The sequence below is a fragment of the Apaloderma vittatum genome, unplaced genomic scaffold (assembly GCF_000703405.1).
Source record: "Apaloderma vittatum isolate BGI_N311 unplaced genomic scaffold, ASM70340v1 scaffold10115, whole genome shotgun sequence".
Classification (NCBI taxonomy): Eukaryota; Metazoa; Chordata; class Aves; order Trogoniformes; family Trogonidae; genus Apaloderma; species Apaloderma vittatum.
The window spans coordinates 19,089-33,800 of record NW_009715461.1 but is presented as its reverse complement, the minus strand read 5'-3'; the positions used below and the strand labels follow the sequence as shown (position 1 = coordinate 33,800).

The following is a 14,712-nucleotide window of genomic DNA, read 5'->3' as shown; positions in this document are numbered from 1 at the left end:
ACGACCGTGCTACCTTACGTTTTAGGTCCATTTAGACTGAAAAACACGAGAGCTGTTTCCTTTTGTTAGTATTTTGCTTACCCTGAATACTAGTCACCTGACTTAATGCAAAAAAAAAAAGCCACAAAGGAATCTATTTTAAAAACATGGGGAATTAACTGAACTGATTTATTTCATGGCACACCAGGATCTGTGTTTAACTCACATGCTATTTATTGAAAAAAGAAAAAAAAGCAAAATGTACAACTTCTTTGAGAAAACTGCAAACATTTTTCATTGCAAGAAACAAAGGCCTTTTTCCTTTTTAATAGGATTTTAGTATTTCTATAGCTATTTAGAATTAATTGAAAAGAGACTGTATTTACCCATATAAAAGAAATCCTGAAATAACAGGTAAATTTAGTCTACTTTATAAAACCAAAACACATCAGACTGAAATGTATGTTTGCATTTTTCTTTATTAAAATTATGGCACTTAATAGCAGAAATAATAATAGGGCTTCACAATCAGAAGCAGTAGTTTTTCAAACATCAAATTTCTTCCCACAACAGTTTGCAAGATTTTTCCGAAGAGAATAAGCCCTTTATAATTTACACAAAACTGAAGAAGCCTTCATCATAATTTTTTTATTTTTGGATTACAACACTATCACAACTGTATCAGCCCTGCAAGCTTGCTGCTATTTTCCTTTGTATTCCCTAAGTTAAATTACAGTTTCACTGTGCTGTCAAGTAAAAATTGTAATAGCATGTCAGTGGAAAATGTTTAACATTTATGTTCAATGTGGCTGATCCAGCAGAGGAAAATCCTTCCATTTAGCATTATCCTTCCATATTTTTTAATTTTTTTTAATTTTTTTTTACAAATGGCTAATGCTGAACATATTGCATGACATTACCAAAAGTATTGCACTCTACAAGAGTGTGAACTAAAAATCAGACTTTCCTACGGCTGTAGTGAACAACAAAATAAAAAGAGCATTACATTGCAGCACCTTTAAACGTGTAACAAAAAACAGTGCTCAGTGTACACCAAAAATGGGTTACTGAACCGAACTACTATCAATGTTTGTTTGTGAAAAAATATATGTGTATGTACACACACAAAGGCACACATGCGGGGAGAGGGGGCGGAACAAAACTCAAACACTGGAAAACTGAGGTTTGGTGTTTAAAAAAAAAATCATAAAACACCACATAATCATGTTCACCAATTTTATATCATCCACATGCATTTTTGATTAAACTAAAGATGACAGGCTCTAGAAAAAAAAGACAAAAGTAAATTAAATAGTCCACTGTTTTATATTAAATTAAATGCAGTCAATGCATGACATGAAGTTGCATGTTAAATCAAGTATCATCATCGAGCACTAAAATAACTGTACCAGTTGACAGGTACTTAGCTATCTTTTAAATATTCATAATGTGATGCTGCAGCAAATTTATAATCAGATCCAGCTGATAAGAGTATTACAATGAGTGACACGTATGTCCACAGAACACAAAAGAATACAGAAATGCTTTGGAGCAGTATCTCCAAAGTTATTTTAATTTTCATCCCGTCACCCATTTCATCATATGTCCAGTCTTAAGTTTAGTACATTGAAAACTGACATTACCGTTTTGGAAACATTATATTACATGAAATAAAATCTAATAAGGAGTTATAATTACAGGCTTCATCTAACAGAAAGCTAAGCTTTGGTTACATAAAGTGCAGTTTAATAATATGCCAATTAATCACAATATTGTACATACAGCTAATTTTTGCAGCTCAGTGTCCTTGCAAATTTTTAAAAATATTCACGTTTTACAGTTTGCTTATACAGCAGGCTCAGTTAAAAAAAATCCCGTTTAAACAAATTTCAGTTCTAAATACTGCAATACAATCCACCTTCATGGACTATGCTTCTTACTGCCTGTGTAACCTCTTGGATGTTCAGTCACCTGCACAATCGCATTTGTACTCCGGCACATGAAATACCTGAACTCTTGACAAAACAATTCCCTATCGTCTTCAAATCGCTTACACTTTTTGCTGTATAAAGTTTTCAAGTTTTATTATGATACAAGCAGTGCATTCCATCACTCTCATTGCAACTTCTGAAGTAAACCTGTCATTGGGAATCTGTGGAAAAGGAAGCAAGTCAGGGTATCTAGTTTTTAGGCTGTCTACTCCGTACGCTTCCAATGTCTGAACATCATTTGTAAGCCCTTCAAGTTGCTGACTGTATTCCTCTATTTTTTGTGCAAGGGCGGCTGGTTTTACATCTTTATCTGATTTGCCCTTCACAGCATAGTCAGCTGCAATCAAGGCTAATTTAGTAGAAAGGTAGCATTTAAAGCATACCCATTCATTGGCGTTTTTATGAAGGTCATTTCTGGCAGCTGAAAAGTTTGCTCGGGCCTGCCTAAGCCATCGACGTGCCTCTACAGGATTGCCAACAGACCTGAATGTAGGTGGGACGAAAAAGCGTTGCGAGTAAGACGGTGCCGTGGAAGATGGACACTTCTCTTTATACTGTTGCCTTTCAGATTTGTGGCTTGTTGCTTCTTGATTCCATGAAGTATAAAATCGCTGAAAAGAAAATTTATCTGACTGAAATCGAGAAGCAGAGGATGAAAACGGTCTTCTTGAGGCTCTGTCCATATTTTGATCCATAAAAGCCTGTTTCTCTAGCCTGTTAATCTCATTCTGTAAATGCTTGAAAACTTCATTAGCTATATCAAGATTCTCTGCATTTTTATCTGGATGCCATTTAAGATACAGCCTCCTAATAATCTTTTTTCTTTCAGATTCTGGAAGCTTCCAAGCCTGTTCAATCACAGATGTCACTTCTCTTAATATTTCTGGCAGTGAATTGGACTTAATCTTTTTGGGAGAGTGATGTTTAGAGGACATTGTTTTATGGCTCTCTCTACCAGTGAAGAGAGGTGGAACTGCCCTTGGTCCATGTGCTGGAAATTCTGTAGGACTGGTTGGGGTAGAAGGTGTGCTATCCCTGCCTTGAGAGCTTTCCTCTGGTCTTGAAAATTTATACAAGTCAAGAGAACTCACTATTTTATATTCACTATATCCAATATCAATCTGGTAAATCTTTCCTAGAAAACTGGGACTTTCATCATCTTCTCTTTCAACTTCTTGTACAATGATTGCATAGGTGTAAGTTGGTTGATATGATCCATATATATCACCACCTTCAGCATCCACAAGGTAACCAACATATTCGCCAGGATAAAATACATTCATTGGATCCATTAGAAGTGTATAGTGAATTTCAGCCGGTATAGGAGTGCCAGGTGTTGGTAATTCAAGTTTTGATGGCTCAGAAGAGTCATACTTCACCCCTAGACTGTCGAGTTTCTCACCAATCCGGTAAATATCATTACAACCCAGCATGGCAATTAAATATGAGGTATCAGAAATCAGGTTGTCAGTTGCAGATTTCAAGGTCATCGCTAACGCTAAGAGGAAGTTTATGTCTTTGCTGTCAGAATGTTGTATGTAAAGCAGTATTACTGCATTTCCGTATCTCTTCAGGAAAGCAAATGTTTCACTTTTGCTGTGGGGAATCGGAGCAAAACCTTTAACTCTCAATGTTGTTTGTAACTTCTCAAAACAAGAAACTTTCAAACCTTCTCGCAGGGCTTTGCAAAGTCTTACTGCTTTTTCTTCGTTAGCTAAAAAAGCATTGTCATTTTCATGCTTCATAATCCTAACGAGTCCTGTAATGAATTGTTCTGAAGACAACAGTAACTGTAATCTTCCCTGCAAGGAACACAGTGCTCCAAACTGACAAATTTTGGGAGACTCTTCATCCAGTTGTTCTTCAAGAATACTGCTAAGTAAGCGAGGCCTCAATTTCTGAGGGAATAACATGATCAGTTTAGTGTGAAAACCATGGTCTTTGCCTAAGTAACACTGACTGAGATCAACAAGCATTTGCACACCAATGTTACCTTGGATTCTGCTTTTGTAGTGGGGTGCGTCATCAAAAACTAAGATACTAGACTTTACCAACCTACCATCTTGACTGGGAAGGTAAAGGGCAAAATCCCTCATATTCTCAAGGTCATTCCTAACCTTGACAGAATCATTCTGAAGACTTTTGAACAGGCCAGAAACTACTCTTTTAACTGTGCGCATTTCATTAGGATCCAATTGCTTTCCTTCTGAGCTCTTGAATATGCGACCTAAAACCTCAACATACTGCTTTGTTGAAATAATATCTTCAGTACCCAAATGTTTGAATAACTGATGGAAAGTACCAAGTTCTAAAGGGAGTTTGTAAAGATAAGGTTTAAAATCAGATTCATACTCAAGGTTTATTACCACCTCTTCAGGCTTGAGGAGCTTCCAACCCTCTTCCACCATTACAAAAGACACTCCTCGAAGCTGAAAGCGGAATTCCCTTTTCTCTGTACTAAGAAATTCATAAATGCTTCTTAAAACCTTTGCCCTAGTTTTCACCATGTCCTCATCCAAAGTTGTTATATTGCATATGTTCCTGCAGTTATTGATAACTTTGTCCAGAGGAGGGTCCAAATTAACATTCAGCATAGTTAGAACTTGTTCAAGTTGTTCTTGTGCACCAAGACTACTTCCCTCTTGCTCTTTGATGCTTAAAGGTGTTGCTTTCTCAGGAAGAATGGGACATGAAGTCCACAGCAACTGCAACACATCAGTCTGTTTGAATTTAGGATTCACTTGTGCCCCATTGAATCGTATGAGAGGAAGTGTCCCATTAACTTCTTGATACTGAGGGTGAAATCTAACAAATTCTGCTGGAGCTCGTTCAGGGCACAGAAAAGGAATTAATGACAATTCCTTCAGAAAATTTCCTGACAGAAGGTCAGTTCTTTCTTGAAATATGTGATGAAGGAGGACATCAACAGTATTCTGCAGTGTTTCTTTAGACCAGTTTTCTGTATTCGCTCGCATGCTGATCTCCTTAGCAAACTGTAGTAACTGTTGCTGTGAAATGATGAATTTCAATCCAATATGTCGCAGAAAAGTTACCCATGATGGAAGGAATGCAGCTTGATTTTTCGGTTTTGTAAGCTGCTCTAGTTTCTTAAAAAAATCTTTAGGTATGAAGAATTTTTCATGAAGCATAACTTCAAAGACTTTTACAGTCCTGTCATAAAAATATTTTGCAGGTTTTAATCTATTGCTTGCATCATGAATGATCAAAATACTTTCAAGCTTTTCAAACAGCTGTTCTTTCATTTCTGACGTTTCTTCGATGCCAGTTAGCCTATTCTTTAAGTAGATCAAGTGCTCTAATTTTGCATCATAAGACAGACTCTCTATTTTTGGCAAAAGATGTTTCAAGTATACTTCAAGATCATCCACAGAGACACAGCCAAGCACAGTATACAAATCTTTCAAATGAACCTTCTCCTCAAGAAAAGCTGATGAAGTCGACTGTGTCCACCTGTCTACTTCTACTGATGGGATGCTTTTTGTGAGGACATAGCATGTCCCATATTTTGAGATGCTTATGTACCGGCCACTAATTGATTTATAACATGGAAGAGACTTCAAAATTTTAATGTCATCCTGAGATGTCAAATGACATAAATTGCAATTGAAGTACATTAAGAGAGCCTCAAAGTCACTTTCTGCTAACTTTTCAGTCCTAAAAGTTGATGTCTGTACCATATATTGTATGGCTTTCAGAATGCTTGAAGGGTTATCTATATTTGCCGTACAACCTGACAACAAAGGCACTAAGGCGCTGTCTTTGGAGCAAATTTTGTTCAATGCTAGCTGAATACAGCCTGTTTTCATTAAAGCATGGAAGACTTTATCACTCTGAGCATTTGGAAAAACAGCTATATGCATAATGCTGAGGGGCAGCAAAACATCACACTCTGGCACAACTAGATGGTTAGCTGAGACAGTAAACCTTACACCTGGGAGCAAAGTCCAGTCCTTCAAAGTTTCAACAACATCATCGAATTTTGCTTGTGTATCTTCTTGCTCTTCCTTAATATTTATAGACTCACTAATAAAATGCCAAGCATTTTTAAGCCAAGATTCACTTGCAAAGTTTTCCTTCCATTTCATACAATTTCTGGTTTTATACTCTCTAGGCAACACAGATGATAGCAATTCAGCAAAACTTTTGATATCAAAGACTTTTGCTACTTCACTGCTAAGTAAAATACTGTTGTATCTCAAATACAACGTGTTCATGAAGAGATCCTTGCGAGACGGAATCAGTTCATGGTACGTTGTTAGGAACTTCGGTCGCTTTGAATCAAAAATTTGCAAAACATTGTCAAGAGTAATAAGGAGTGGCAAACCCTCAATTTGGATTTCATTTTCTTCTGCATCTTTAAAACAGTAGTCAACTAGAAGTTTGAGACTATGGAAGAGCTTCAGATTTGTTTGCTGAAGACGACAGGGTAACTTTCCGATGTGGCAGTTAGAATCTGGAAAAGAAAACGTCATCAAAAATAATCGGACATCAGCAGGTGTCACATAGGTGACAGGAATATCTGCATCTACCAAACAGTGGTAAAGATTTGCAGTTTCATCACAGTTATATACCAAATTAAATCCAATTTCTAAGAGCAAATGCTTGAGCCTGTAAACATTTTCAGCCACTGTCTTCCGTGTTGTGATGTTGTATTCTGTATTTTTGAGATGCTGCAATTCATCTTGTAGTAAATTGTCAAAGAATGGCCTGCCTTTGTTCACAGTAGACATGTTAACCCATGTGATGATAACAGCAGAATGCAAATCAGAACCATCAATATTTGGAGCTCGCATAACAGGTAGAAGACGCTTCAAATCTTCATAAATGCAACTGTAAACTGCTTTCACTAAACAATACCAATCAGGCTGAATATCAAGTCTATTAACTGGAAAAAAGGAAAGAAATTTTTTCAAAGTGTCTTTCACAGCATGAATAGGTGTGTTTTGCAGCACAGATACTGTAGGATCAGTGCCTGGAAAATACCGTTTCTTCAGCTGAATCAGCAGTTCTACATAGGCCGGTGCTATCAGCGCTGTCATTAGGCTACTATTCCAGTCACTTCTGACTCCAACACCATTATCATCACGCCACAGATTTCTTCTTGCAGAATCCAGAGCAAAATGTCCATTCACATGAAAAGGTAATCCAGTTTCCAATGACAACGGTAAGAAACAGAATGCTCTGTGGGGTTTTTTGTAATTATGAGTAATGCAAGCTGCTACCCCGCCACGTGGAAAAAGAGTAATGTCCTCATTCTTGTGGGCTGAAACCACACTTTTGGATACCTTTTCCATGGCAGAAAAGCCTGACCTGTTACAAATTAACCAGGTTGTAAGATTTCCTTCAGAGTCCTCAGTATCCATTGTGTAAGTAATCTGTTGCACAGGTATTTCACTCAGCTGCTTTTTTTTGGTTACGCTGTCAATCACAGATGCATGGAATTGCTTTCGTTTCAATCTGTCTCCATCAGTGATTTTCCCTTGTACGGAATACAACACATTCAGTGCTCCTGTTGTTTTTTCTATCTCACAAATAGAAATTTTCTCCATATGGTTCAAAAACATCAAGAGTTCTGCTCCATCTGTACGCAGCTTGTCTAAAAGATTCTGGACCATTCTATCTGAGCATGGAACCGAAGAAATTTCCGATACTTTCGCCATTTCTCCATTTCGAAGAGGAAACCTAAACATCGTGCAATTATCTAATTTAAAGTGATTTCCTAAGTAGAGGTCCAGTACATCTGAGAACTGTGTTCTAAAATCTGCATCTAAATCTCTAAACATGCGGCCAGGACTTGTTGATGTTGAACCTGGTGCGTATCTAGCATGAGGATCAAAAATACAGAGTATATCATTGCCAGATATGAAAGAAGGGCAATCAGTAATATGATAAACAGAATTAAAACCAATACCATATTGTCCAGTTTTACAGGGATTTCCTACTTTTGTACCTTTTCCAAGGTTCTGAATTCCTCGAATGTCATCTTCTGTAAAAGGCTGATTGTTGTAAACACAGAGTGCTGGTCCTTGAAGTGGTGCCCATTTCTCATCAAATATTCTATCAGCTGGATGCTGTCTAGGATCAAACACAAAACAGATCTCTGTAGCTTTCGCATCATCTGCATTCTGAAGGAGCTCTTTCAGCATCTCTCTTTCTGAAGGGTAGGCATTAAGAATGCTTTTAATTCTACTTGTCAGTTTTTCTTTCTGGCCAAATTCTGTTCCAAGAGTAGTGAAACAGATATTGGATGCATATCTCTCTAGAGCTTTATGGCGCTTTGGTATCGCTCCAAGCTTTACTGCAACTTCTCTTGGAATATCACCATGACAATATTTCACAGTTGTGTCTTTAACTTTAATCCATGGACAGTCATTGTAGCACAAAGATTTTGCAGGCAGAAGTGCAAGACGAGTATCGGGTAACAAAATTTCACCATACTTTTTCTCACAAAATTCCTGCTTCTTCTCTCTAATGAGGCCCCATATTCCTTCACTAACTATTCTCCTGCAAAGTTGAAAGTTGTCTTCTGTTAGTTGTTTGGTCCCTCTTTCCTGATTAATTAATTCCAGAACTTCAGCAAAATCCTCAACTGTAAAAGCCTGTCTTACACCCACACTTTCAAATAGCTCACGGAAACTATTTTTGTATTTATTAGGCAACTGATAGAGATAGGGGGCTGCTTCAAAATTCAAATGAAAAGACACTTTTGTTGGATCAACATACACATTCTCAACTAGAATAAAACTACAATTTGTGAGTTGTTCAATTATCATAGCTTTTGTTGATTCATTCTGTAACATTGCTTCATGCAAATATTTGTAACAAGCATTAGTGATATTTTCCTGATATAACGTGATTCCATCAAATGACTTTGCAACTTCTTCCAACTGATTTATGACCAAATTAACAGCTGGCTTCTTCAGTAAACCCAAAAATTCCTTGACAGCTAATGACAGAGCACCACAACCTTTAAAGGAATGGGAATTCTCATTAAGAACTGGTTGTGTTAGGCAAACTATATCTTGATGGTCAGCAGTGAAAAGATCAGTTGCTGGAAACATCGCTTCAGGCTGAAAATCACTGCCTTTCCAGTGCAGTGAGAAGCCTGCTGGTTTGCTAAGGAAAGGAAGGAAAGGGATAGTTTGACATTTTGCAGCAAATTCTTTAGCTCTAGGGTCCCTAGATTTTAGTTTCTCATCAATAAGACTTAATATAATGCTGCTTCTGAGACAAGCTGCTGCATGATCAATCTTGTTCACTTCAGCTACCGACTCCGCACGTTCTATCAGATCTTCCCATAAAATGTCATCTTTAGCCATTCCCAACTGAACAAGTTTAACTAAAATAACTGGGTTAAGATAATCCTGAGTGGTGCCATAAGGAAATCTTCCATCTTCAGCATCATATAACTTTGCAACTCTTCCTTCAGGATGGATCAGTCTTGACGGTATAACTAATGGATGTCCCTCCAAAGAACAGGGAATACATGGAGTAACACGAAGTATTCCTGAGAACTCCTCAACTTTTTCATTGAGAACATAACGCATCAAAGGATCACGCAGCTCTGCATCAATCTCCTGAACATTAGGGAAAAACACCTCAGAAAAGAACTGTTTCTCAGAGAAAGTGTTCTCCAATAATATGTATTTGCATCCTGCTTCCTCAAATCCTGTCTTTACCCAGGATGGGAGATCTACAGCACAGAGATTTTTGGAACCAGTTTTTTTAAGGTACTTCAGAAAGATCTTAAAGGCTGACGGTCCAACATCTGGTCGTTTCAGTAACGAGTCATCTAAGAACCTTACATTCTTCATGGAAACCCAAGAGAAACCATCGGAAAACACTTTGATCCCTTCTTTGCTTTTCATATGAGCTATGTCTTCATAAAACCCTTGACAAATAACAGAAAAATCATCATGAACTGAGTCAGGATCTGGCCACACTGCACAGTAATTGTAGTCAACTAGCTCACCATTGATTGCCATGTCACGTAGAACGCAAAGTGCTTCTATGTAGGCTTTTACAATAACATGCCTCATGAATACCGTATTCCATCTTCCTTTTGTGTCTGTTTTCCAGATCTCTTTCCGATTTGAAGTAACTGCAAAGCAGCCATTTATATGAAGAGGTAAGCCTGTTTTTATTCGCAGAGGTAAATAGCAGAATACTTCACCAATGGTGTTGCAATTAGGTTTCACAATCCACTTTTGGTCTTGGGTTTCAGAGAGCAACACTCCAACTCCACCACAGGGAACAAGACCTAGTCTTCGTCCACTTTCATGTAATGAAAATTTTAAAGCATCTCCAACATCCATGCAAGAACACAGAAGCCATGTTGTTGAATCTACTGTTTTCTGCGGCAATTCATCAGCTGATTTTTTTGTCTGTCCTGATTTTGCCATTTCAAAGAAAGAAGCTGGATCATCTTCTGTACCTCTAAAAAGTGGAGACTGTAAATCAGCAATCCGCCTAAATACATGGTGAAATTCTTCTACTACTATCTGCAAGACACATGAAGACTTTGGTGTTTCACTGGGGAGCTTTTTATTACTGCTGCTGCAGACCTTCATGAGTTTAGCCGCTTCCTTTAAAACACTTACATTTGGTGCAGTTAAGGCTTTGGAAGAGCACAGATTTTTTTTGATAGTGATAACATCTTGTGCCACCCCGGGATCATCTGCCTCGATTTTCAGGTATTTTAAAACCATCGAATTTACGCTCTGAGCAAATATTATCAGTCTATGACCACAAATGCTAAATTCATCCACAAGAGAGTAAATGTCTGCTGTATTATAACTTGCACTGCTGACTTCACTCACTTTAGCTTCCTGCTGGGTTCTAAAGGACAGCCTGAAAAGCGTTCCTTTGTAGCTGTAAGGAGATTCTACAGTCAGTGGTAGCTGGCAACCAAAAACTCCTATAAATGGCTTAAACTGATTGGGAAATTTTCGCAGCCTCTTCTGTTGTTTACTCCAGTTGATTTTGATCCCAGGGTTAGATTTATCTCTAATATGCTTACTGATATGGTTAACATTCGGATCAAACATAATCATAAACTCCCGGCTCAAAATAATAGGAACGTCAGTGATATGATAAACAGAATTGAATCCCAGTCCAAATTTTCCTACTTTGTCAACTTCACTCCTTTTTAAAGACTCTCCTAATCGAGTTATATTTAGGAAATCAGAGTCAGAAAATTCAGAATTATTGAATGACCACAAAGCTGGACCATGACACGCTGCCATTCCTGGATCCAGAAGATTCTCTCTTATATCCATATTTCTTCTCATGTCAATCAGGAAATTGCATTCCGTTGCATTAGCATCATCAGCATTCTGAAGAAGCTCTTTAAAGATATCTGAAATGGAAGGGTATTCTTCCAAAATGTTTTTAATTCTTACAGTCAGAGGCTCTCTTTGCCCAGACTGCTCAAATCCCATATTTTCTGGATTAATCAATCTCGTGCTAAGGCATGGGACATTTAACCACTCAGCGGTCTTCATTGGTATGTCTTCATGCACCAAAATTATTGGTTCAACAGAATCTTCAAGCAGATCATTTAGGTCATCGACTTTGATATCACAGTAACAGCACTCATGAATTGGCCTCATTGCAAGTTTATACGGGAGTTTGCCACTGTACAGCGGCATGGGTGTGTGCAGACTCGCAGGAATCTGGTTGCTGTAAAGCCACCTTATGATGCCTAACATAATGTGAAGATTATGTTTACTCTCTTGTTCCGAGAGAGGCTGCTCACTTTTCAGATATATTTTCTGAATGACCATAGAAACATGGTCTGGTGTTAACTGCTCGATTGAACCGCAACATTTGAACAACTGGTGAAACTTTGCCATTGTTTTCGGCACATAATGTAGGTAAGGTTGGAGATCAAGATCAGGTACTGACTTTATTACTGCTTGTGTGAGGGAGCAAAATGTTTTACCTGTCCAAACCCAGGGAAATTTCAGGGCTTTAAAAGCTTCTTTACCTTCTTCTAGATGATCGTGCATAAATCCATAAATCTCAAGCAAGATATGCTGAAATTGATAATAGTCTTCATCGCTGAAGGTTTTGGAACTGTGCCAATCGACCACCACCTTGAAATGTTTCAAGACGGCTTTTATGCTGGGCTTGGTGGGGATGCCAAGTGCTTTTTCTACATCTGACAGCACGTTTTCCACAAGAGGAACTGAGGAACCAACTAAAATTGCGTGAGATACATCACACATTTCTGGTGGTGAACACAGATCACAATGATCTCCTTTCCACACTAGGGATGCTGGGTAATTCGGAGGTCTTTCCTTACATGCGGGAATCCATTTTATTTTTTTCAGTGCAGCTTTTGTTTCAGATGACTCAAGCAGCATGTGGTTTTTGTTCAAAATCAGCAGGAGAGTTTTAGCTTTTCTTAACAGTAAATCATGATGGGTGCTAGAGTCAGCATGCAAACTTTCAATTTTATTCGCCACTCTCATAATATCACTTTCCTCAAGACTGGCCTCATTTTTTAAGCCTATTTGTCTCAGAGAATGAAGAATATCTGAAGATATAAAAATATCAGGGGGGAAGCAAGCTTCCTCCTCTGCATAAAACAAATTTTGCAGAAGTTCTACCTCAGGATCAAAGAGTTCGTTTGCCGACAGTATCTTTTCCTGTGAGATCCTAATAAACTTTAGTGACGTCAGCCAATCTATCACATCTGTATTCTCATTTTTCAGAAAAGTCAGATTTTCAAGAACCCATTGCATTATCTGTGTTGTTTCATCATATGAATAGAAATCACTTCTTATATCTTGTATAACAAACTTCAAGTAATCTGTGCTCTTTAGCTGTTCTATTTTCAGCAGGTTAGCTAAGCGAATAGTAGCTTCATCACTGCTGTCAATAACTGGAACAGAAAATCTCAGACCAGGAGGAATTTTGGCAGTGTGGTGTAATACCCTACTACCTTTTAGCCCTGTAAAAACAGGGGCACTTGCATCAGATGATTTTTCAATTTTTTTAAATATTTGCAATTCTTGAATAATTCTTCTTTCTTTTTCGCTTGCATCAGTTAAACTAGCTAAAAAAGCCCTAAGAGCATCTTTATGTGTTGATGGGAATGACGCAACCTGATTGCATAGTTTCTGCAAAGATATTTTTTCCATTATTTGTAAAACAGCACTTGGTAACGGTGGATGCACATATTTTTTTATAAGTGGGTGTTGGATAGAAATATCCAGCTTCTTAAGTACAACTCCACCAACTTTCTGAATAATATCAGCTAAATATTCTGGGAGCTGAGCCTCAGATTCATCTTCCAGAATGATAGGTGAAGGATTTCTAAATCTAATCAGTTCCACCGATGTTTGGTTTTCCTCCAGCAGTGTCTTGGGGATAAGTGGCATGTCATCAAACACACTCAAGTCATCAGAAAAATGTATATATAAGTTCTTCCAGACCATCTTAAGCCAGGAGACTGATGGGTGATTTTTGTCTTCCAAACCTGGATACCACTGTACCACCATGTCTCTGCCAGGCCACAAGCTGTTCATAACTTCTTTAATGAGCCGTGCAAATCTTTCTGGGTTCAGAAGCTGCAGTTGAGTGCATGGCCTTCCTGCAATTATAGCAAAAGGGCAAAGCCGTGAAAATCAGAGAGCAGAGTTACAGAACAAAGTGCTTTCAGTTATTAGGGAGGAAAAAAAATACAAAAAAGAAAAAAAGAATAATTTGAAAAATCTAATTTATTTGTGCCCTGCCTTTTCTTTTTGTGGAAAAAACTGATAAACAGAACTGCAGATACCAGCTCCCCTTGCTTTTAAGAGTTAATTAAAAGCAAATACATTCCATATTAGTACAAAAATAAAAACAAACTGAAAATCATCAATATGTTATTGCATTTGTTAGTTTGACACAGGAGTTCTCAGGCATACATAGCAACTACAGATTTAGATTCAAAGTAGAAGCTTCAAACACATTTTTTGTTTGGTTGATTCTTTACACTATTTATTTGCCTAGCAGTAAATAAGAATCTAATCCATGATTTTTCTATAATTGCAAAGATTCAAAGAGATTTGAAAGATTAATTATTAGATACAGCAAAGAGCAGCACAGGTGCAGATGATCTTACACTAAAACTGACAAGCCACAAAATTCAGTTGTGCAAGGAGTGCTGAGACTAAGTTTAGATGCCTATGTTTTTATTCTTACTATCAAAGCCTTCACTGAAAGAAATATATGTTGACGCTCATGTCTTAATTATTACTAAGAGAGCTTATACTTAAAATACTACTACCTCCCAAGGACATCAAAAACAATAACAAAAATGGAAGGAAGACATCTATTTGAATTTCAGATCTTTCTTCCATCTAGATACCACTGCTATGTCCTTAAAAGGAACAGTCGAATTAAAGATATTATCTACAGTCCCCGCTCTGCTGGAAATCAATAGTAAGGCACTTTTCAGAGAAAGAAATTCTTCCTTTCACTTCAAGTCTACACAGTTATGCATTGTTAATTCTACTGAACAGAAAAGAGAGGTAAACACATCAGCCTTGTGAAAGTGAGAATCCTTGCAGCAGTGGACCAGCAAGATGAAAATCTACTTAAAAGCTTAAATCCCATTCTTTGAGCACAGAACTTTAGAAAAAAACATTTTAAAATCTATGCACATGGTCTTAAAATACTGGACATCTTCCTGCATGGGAACTTATTTAAAAATGTACAAATAAACCAATTC

At 37.5% G+C, this 14,712-nt stretch overlaps 1 protein-coding gene across 1 annotated transcript in view; it reads right to left on the bottom strand.

Annotated features, from left to right (window-relative positions):
• Positions 1-1,798: 1,798 nt before the first annotated feature.
• Positions 1,799-14,712, bottom strand: part of SACS (sacsin molecular chaperone) — a 28,482-nt gene continuing 15,568 nt past the window's right edge. The window contains exon 7 of the mRNA XM_009869152.1: positions 1,799-13,590. Within this exon, the coding sequence (XP_009867454.1) occupies positions 2,030-13,590 (11,561 nt within the window). The 3' untranslated portion in view covers positions 1,799-2,029. The remainder of the gene's footprint in view (positions 13,591-14,712) is intronic.